The sequence below is a fragment of the Sinocyclocheilus rhinocerous genome, unplaced genomic scaffold (assembly GCF_001515625.1).
Source record: "Sinocyclocheilus rhinocerous isolate Xijiao unplaced genomic scaffold, SAMN03320098_v1.1 scaffold599, whole genome shotgun sequence".
Classification (NCBI taxonomy): Eukaryota; Metazoa; Chordata; class Actinopteri; order Cypriniformes; family Cyprinidae; genus Sinocyclocheilus; species Sinocyclocheilus rhinocerous.
Genome location: NW_015652138.1, coordinates 128,237 through 136,516, shown reverse-complemented (window position 1 = coordinate 136,516; position 8,280 = coordinate 128,237). Strand labels below are relative to the sequence as shown.

The 8,280-nt window shown below is 35.0% G+C and overlaps 1 protein-coding gene across 1 annotated transcript in view; it reads left to right on the top strand.

Moving 5' to 3' along the window:
- Positions 1-446: 446 nt before the first annotated feature.
- LOC107713578 (serine/threonine-protein kinase 32B-like) overlaps positions 447-8,280 on the top strand; it is a 41,439-nt gene continuing 33,605 nt past the window's right edge. Inside the window, exons 1-2 of the mRNA XM_016519134.1 lie at positions 447-457; positions 3,771-3,944. Of these exons, the coding sequence (XP_016374620.1) occupies positions 447-457; positions 3,771-3,944 (185 nt within the window). The remainder of the gene's footprint in view (positions 458-3,770; positions 3,945-8,280) is intronic.

Genomic DNA, 8,280 nt, shown 5'->3' with positions numbered 1-8,280 from the left:
ATTTGCAGCCATAGTTTTCATCATTAACCACTGCAGTAAAATAATCGGCAGTAGACAGCTGTTGCAGCATTCAGATATAACACCAGCATTACAACTTAAAAAGACTTAAGCCGTATTACTTTTAATGAGATGTAGGCAGGCTCCATTCCGATGGCCAGCTTGAGACTGCAGCCTTCTTTATATTTAAAGAGAAGTGCTCTCACGCTACTTTCTATCTCACGTGGAGTGCGTTTTCCCTGAAGCTCTTCTGCTTGTGAACATCAGGTTTGTGGCGAACGTTGAACTCTCTTCTCCTGATGCCTGCGTGTCCAAAACGAGAGAATACCATTTATCCTGCAGTTTTCTCATCTGAAAGCCATTGCACTTTTTTAGCACGCATGTGTAGACGTATTCTGAGGTCGAATAATGTTGCATTATGCCATTAGCATGGTTCTAAGAGGCCCCAGATGCACTCAAGGTGAATCAATCTTTTGTCACCAGTGTGCTTGTACAGGAATTATAGCTTGACGAAGTGGGCTCACACCTTACGCTTTCTCAGCACCACGCTGTAATTTGGTCTCTCTTTGACAGGGGCCGCTGAGCAGGCATTGTCAACGGACAAATAAAGCCTGTCAATCAAAGTGCAGTTTAAAATCGATGTGACACGGGTCACGGTGGCATCTTAAGCACGTTTTCCTTGTCATCAGTAATTTATTAGATGTGTTCTTCTGCAGGATCTTAGCGATGCCCTCAAATACGACTCTCAAATGGTCATTAGAGAATGAAAAATGCATGCCACAGTTGTATTTTGTCAAGCATAAAGTGAAAATGACTATGTATGTAAGAAACAAAAGCTATTTAATCCTTAACCTTTTTTTGCCTCAAATACAGGGTTATTATCATAAACTAAAACTAAAACCAAAAACATGTCCATTACTTGAAATAAAATAAATATTAACTAAAATAAAATATAAAAAACTTAAAACAATATTTTCAGTATTTTTAGTATTAAAACTAAATCAAATAAAGCTATAAACTAAAACTACAGTATGTGCATGATTAGGCAAGTCTGATGATATTCTGATAATATTATTTTCCAAGCATATTTTATCAATTCCAAATTACATGAATTTTAATGACTACTATTAATTTTGTATAAAATCATTTATAAGTGATATAGAATTGTTAACGAGGGCAGGAAGTACACAACTCTTTCAGATGTGTGTATTTATTACAGTAAGCAGGTTTTCTTTTACAGGTATATAAATAGGCCAAAATGAATATTTTATTCAGCAAGGATGTGTTAAATTGATAAAAAGTGATTGTTAGGAAATATTTCTATGTTGAATAAATGCTGTTCTTTTGAACTTTTTATTCATCAAAGAATCCTGAAAAAAGTATCACAGGCTCCAAAAAAATATGAAGCAGCAAAACCGTTTCCAACATTGATAATAAATCGGCATATTAGAATGATTTCTGAAGATCATGTGATACTGAAGACTGGTGTAATGATGCTGATGAAAAATCAGCTTTGATCACAACAATAAATTATATTTTAAAATATATTAAAATAGAAAACAGCTATTTTAAATTGTAATAATATTTAACAATATTACTGTTGTTTTCTGTATTTTAGATCAAATAAATGCAGCCTTGATGAGCAGAAGAGACTTCTTTAAAAAACATTAAAAATCTTACTGATCCCAAACTTTTGAATGTGTGTGTATGTATATATATATGTTAGAGCTCTGTGAACCAGTCATTTTTCAAATATACATGGAAGGGCACATCAGCAGTTTGATTTGTATTATTTGTATTTGTTATTTATTTTAATTTTAGTTCAATTATGTCTGAATTTATTATGTCTGTATAGGTCTTTTATTAAGTTTTAGTTTTATTTAATTTGAGTTATTTTAATACTTCAACAAACTAAATGGAAATGAAATAATATATATTGAATTTATGAATGTGTGTGTATGTATATATATATATATATATGTATGTGTGTGTGGGATCCCAAACTTTTGAATGTGTGTGTATGTATATATATATGTTAGAGCTCTGTGAACCAGTCATTTTTCAAATATGCATGGAAGGGCACATCAGCACAGCAAGTATGTAAAATCAATGCTGCTTTGCTGAATGTTTTTTTCAAATGAGAGTGAAATGAGTGTTTGCTGATGTAGAGCTCCTGAGTGTGTCAGTCACTGATTGACCGATGGGTTACTGAGGGCACAAGCAGAACAAGCTCAGACCCGTCACTGGGAGATCTTTCTCTGAAAGAAAGAAGTAAACAAACAGGAAAAAAACTTCTGTGCTTTTCTATGACTGAGGTTCTGTACTTTTGCATGCTTTGGCTTTAGAGAACCCACAAAAAAAAGCTCAAAAAGCATGCACCGTTTTCTTTTACATTCTTGACATTTACATTGAAGCAGGAAATTTGGTAGAGACATATTGTACATTTTTAAAAGGAATAGTTGATTAAAAAATGAAAAACGTACTCCCCCTCAGGTTATCCAAGATGTAGATGAGTTTGTTTCTTCATCAGGTTTGGAGAAATGTAGCATTGCATCAGTGTCTCAGCAATGGATGCTCTGCAGTGAATGGGTGCCGTCAGAATGAGAGTCCAAACAGCTGATAAAAACATCACAATAATCCACAAGTAATCCACAGCACTCCAGTCCATCAGTTAACATCTGGAGAAGACAAAAGCTGAAACTAATCCAGCATTAAGATGTTTTTAACTTTAAACCGCTGCTTCCGTTAAAATACAAGTCCAAAATCCATAATATTCTCCGGTGAAAAAGTGGTCTGGTCTGAATCAGGAGAGAAATCTGCACAAATCAAGCACCGTTTAAACAGTCCAAAACAGCTCTAAACAAATACGTGGGTGATTTTGTTGTGAGAGACAACAGGATTTGGACTTTTCACTGGAGGAAGCGTTATTATGGATTATGGACTTGTATTTTAGCCAGAAGCTACAGTTTGAAGTAAAAAAAAAAGTCTTAATGATGGATTTGTTTCTTACAAACACACAGCTTTCAGCTTCACAGGACATTAACTGATGGACTGGAGTGCTGTGGATTACTTGTGGATTATTGTGATGTTTTTATCAGCTGTTTGGACGCTCATTCTGACGGCACCCATTCACTTCAGAGCATCCATTGCTGAGACACTGATGCAATGCTACATTTCTCCAAATCTGATGAAGAAACAAACTCATCTACATCTTGGACTGCCTGAGGGAGAGTAAATATCCAAATGATCATTTTTGGGTGTTACTCCTTTAAATAGCCAAAAGGCTTTATTTGCTATTATTATTTGCTTTATTTGGTGTTTTGTGTGTTGCATGGTCTGCTATTGTTGCGCTCGTCAGTCTGGTGATTCTCTTTTGACCTCTCTCAATAACAAGGCCTTTTCAGCCACAGAAGTGTCGCTCACTGGATGTTTTTTTTTGTTTTTCTGCATTTGCTGTAAACTCGAGACTGTTTACAGTGCGTGAAAATCCCAGATCAGCTGTTTCTGAGATACTCAAACCACCTCGTCTGCCACCAACAATCATTCCACAAAGTCACTTAGATCACATTTCTGCCCCAACAGGGATTGAGTTGCTCAATCTCATGATTAGCTGAATAGATGTTTGCATTAACAAGCAGGTGTACCGGTTGCACTAAAATAGCCGGTAATCTACCGGTAATCCAAAACATGGGAAAGACTCCAAATTAAACATGCAAATTAATGTGAATTATGAAGAAAGATGAGAACTCACTGTCATCATTTGTCTAACGCAGGTACTCGTTTCAAGACGAGGAGGACATGTTCATGGTAGTTGACCTGCTGCTGGGAGGAGATCTGCGTTATCATCTACAGCAGAACGTGCACTTTACAGAGAGCACAGTCAAGCACTACGTGTGTGAAATCACCCTCGCTCTGCACTACCTGCGCAACAAACACATCATCCACAGGTAATGACTGCATCAAGCTTTTACACATCCAGAAATACAATCAAAGAAAAAAGGCACAAAAAAAAAAAAGAGTCATGCACAAGCATTAGTCAGATGCTGATATACTGCACTGTTCTTTATGTGTGGTCTGGTTTGCTTATACAGATACAGACAATAGAGCTGTTGAGTTTGTAGGTTAAATATTGTATATGGTTAACATTACAGCATAAATTACAACCTAATTTGAAGCAAGTTTGAAGCAGCTGTGTTTAAAAAAAAAAAAAAAAGTTTTTAAGTTTAAAGCTTTAGTTGCTTTAGTTGGTTAGATGGAGAATCAAGTAAAGCCGAGCTGCTTCAGTCCAGTAAGTGTTCATCTGGAGATATTACTGCAGTTATTCTGACCTTTACTTGATAAAAACCAGTCAAGATTTGACAGCAGAAAGACTCGTGAAGCTCGTTGTACAATTACACTAAAACAGCTTTGACTGGATAAAAAAGCATAAACATAAAGCATAAAACCAGACGACAGAAGGCATGGAGTAGATTGTGTGAAACAGGTTTTTGCATGCAAAGTTTGATCTAATTTATGTTGGTAAATTAGAGGCCTTAGAAATTTGTGTGTCAGATATGATACAGTAGGGATTTTCTGTAGATTACAGCAAGACTTTGACACATCATATATGAAAGAACTCATTGCTGCAGACAGCAATAATTCATCAACAGCCTCATAATGCATTAGAGAAACTCAGGAGATTACTTCATCTCTGTCCAGCAGGATTTACTTCTCTGCACTCTAAAGAAATGCTGGGTTAAATACAACCCAGTGCTGGGTAAAATAGGGATAAACCCAGCAAACCCAATTGCTGGGTTTGTCCCTATTTTACCCAGCACTGGGTTGTATTTAACCCAGCATTTCTTTAGAGTGTGTGATGGTTATAAAAAAAGACTGGGCTTTTGATATGCTGGTTATAATGTGGACATTGTTCATACTGTTCTCAAATCATGTTTGTTAGTTTGTTTAAATCCAGTCTTTAGGATTAGCTGTCATGGTCCGTGATGGTCAGTGTAGGCAGAATCTGCACTCTAAAAAATGCTGGGTTGTCTCAACCCAACTTTGGGTTAAATATGGACTAACCCAGCTGTTGGGTTACATTTTTAAACTACATTTTTAACCTAAAAGTTGGGTTAGTCCATATTTGACCCAAAGTTGGGTTGAGACAACCCAGCATTTTTAGAATCTGGTGTACAGACATCAGTTACCATAATGTCACTTAATCGTCAACATGACGGCAGTAGACTTTCTGGCCATAGAGTGTTGGAAGCTATAATTTCAGTGTCCAAAATGACCTTCTCATTTACTCATTCATTTATGCACTCTTTGAAATCCCCCCAAAATTATTTGAAATCCAATCTGGGATGCATTCTACGCAGGCTCACTGGAAATACGTGCCTCTATCTTTATTTCTACAAAATAAAAAATAAAAAAGTACCTATATGTACGAATCGCTGCAGCTTCCAGTTGAAATGAACACTTGAGGCAGTAAAATCTGACAACCTTTATTCCTTTACACACAAATTATGATTTACAGGGCCAGAGTTTTGATACATTTTTTGCACAATTACTTGCACAATATTATGTTGAGTTCAAAACAATTTTAACATGCTGTGAGATTTGGAAACTGATACTTTTGAATGTTAGCGTCACATATAAAGCTTCATATGAATGGGTTTTCTAACGCAGTAGGTTTTTCGGTGGCTCACGCGATACGGTACGAATCCTGTAAAACTACTGTACAGTTCGACAAAACAGCTCAAACCTACGTAGAAGGAAGTTATAATTGCATGGTTGCATCAGCGAATGTGTTTTATATCACCTTTGCTTTCGTTAACACTATCAGGTAGGTTTAGGGTTGGGTTTGGAGGAGGGGGTTTGTTATTTGCCAACACGATAGAGCATTAACCTTTTAGCGACACTCACCGGACATTTGGAGGGGTTTCATCGAAACAGGAACTAAACGGATAAGTGTGTTTGAGACAGAATGGGAACAGAGGTGCTGCAATAATGTAAAATATGTGAAAAATAATAGTTTAAAATAAAACAGTTTCTGGAACAATCAAGCATGACAACCTATTGTAGTACACCCCAAAACATAAATCAAGACTTCATAAAAGGATCGCTTTAAAAACATATCATATATTTTTTTTTCCGTTCCTAATGGAAGATTTCTGTTCCCGCTGCGCTCCTGAGACGAAAACAATACACCCTGTTTTTTGCTCACGGCTACTTGAATTATTAACACTAGAGTGCTGCTCAATTAACAGCATCTTAAGAGATGAGGCTCTTCAGAACAGAATGTGGCGGATGGATGAGAAAGACCAAAACATTCACTAATCCAATCTACTATTCAGATGGGATTCGGTTTCTAAACTGATGTTTGAGTTGCATTTAGTATAATAGGAAAGTCATGCAAACTCATTAAAATAATTTACACTTACATATTAGATAAATGTGACCCTGGAACACAAAACCAGCCATAAGGGTCCATTTTTCGAAACTGAGATGTGTACATCATCTGAAAGCTGAATAAATAAGCTTTTCATTGATGTATGGTTTGTTAGGATCGGACAATATTTGGTCGAGATACAACTATTTGAAAATCTGGAATCTGAGGGTGCAAAAAAATCTAAATATTGAGAAAATTATCTTTAAAGTTGTCCAAATGAAGTTCTTAGCAATGCATATTACTAATCAAAAATTAAATTTTGATATATTTACGGTAGGAAATTTACAAAATATCTTCATGGAACATGATCTTTACTTAATATCCTAATGATTTTTGGCATAAAAGAAACATCTATAATTTTGACCCATACAATGTATTGTTGGCTATTGCTACAAATATACCCCAGCGACTTAAGACTGCTTTTGTGCTCCAGGGTCACAAATGATATGCTTAATATCAGATGGGAACTAAACTTGAACTGAAATGAGCTGAATTTCTTCATAACTGATGAATTCTGTAACATCGACACTGTTTGTCGAATTGAACTGAATCAACAGTGAACTGACCTGAGTCATAATAAGTTTATAAGAAATCCAAATGAAATCAAAAAGCACTTTTAACACTAACTGCACATTTTTAGTGCATGCTGACTGGCATTTGCCTTTCACATCAAATTTATCAGTACGAAACAAAACACTAGAAGAGACAGACTGTCAGCAGTAGCCCTTAGCTGTAAAAACATGCCAAAAATCGCAAACTATGTTATAAATAGATGCCAAAGAAAAATGCAACACTTAATGACCTGAAAAAAATAGCATTAAATATTTCTGAGACTGAATTTCATGATAACACAACAACAGAAAATGCATGCAAATCAAGTGCACAAGGACATTTTGTCATCATTATATCAACTGCTTATTTGTTTAGTACATAATTAAAATTGATCATTTTAAACAGTTTAATAGGTTCTTCATCTCATGTTTTCTATTAAAAATGAACTTGGAAAGCAAAGTGTTTGGGTAACACTTTAGAACATTTCTGTTGACTTTTCCCTCAATAAACTCCTAATTTGCTGATTATTTCTTATATCGTTCCACATGTGCATGCTGTTATTTTATTGTAAAACACAAAAGGAGAAACATTTCGATCTAAGAGTACCATAACAATAATCCATGTAACTTGTGTGCAATATTCCAAGTCTTCCAAAGTTGTTTTTGACCAACAAAAAATGTTCATCATTATTCATTTAGAATCTTCTCAAATTTTATTCATAAATTTCAGTTCAGTGTCAATGACATTAAACGTTGCATTCATTCATTCATTTCTTTATTTATTTATACATTTAAACATGACTATAATTTCAGGGCTTCATCTGAGGTTAAGACTATCAGCAAATAACAAACTCATATTTCAGTCTGTTCATCACACAAAGCTATTATTTGGCTTCACAGTTCTTCTGTGATGCTTGAAAATAAGTCTTTATTTTAATATGCCCTCGTTACAGTGTAACTACACAAATAAGTACTGCATAATATTAATTAACAGGATGTGCTTGGAAAGTGAAACAACTTTTTTTTCAAAAAAATTGAGAGGATAATACATTATTATTACATGAGGGTCAGGTTTCATTGAACTACAAGATCTCGTGTAAATTTGCTTTCCATGTAAATTTATCTCGATTTTTAAAAATATTTTTACTAGACAAACTACTGAATAAGGTGAACGTCTGCCTTATCAGATTACATTACAGTCTGAAGAAAGACTCTGTAGGCAGGCTTTGAAAACATTGGATAAGAACTAAATTTTTATCTTTTAATCTTTTAAATTGAGAAAACATGATTGCATTTGCTTAT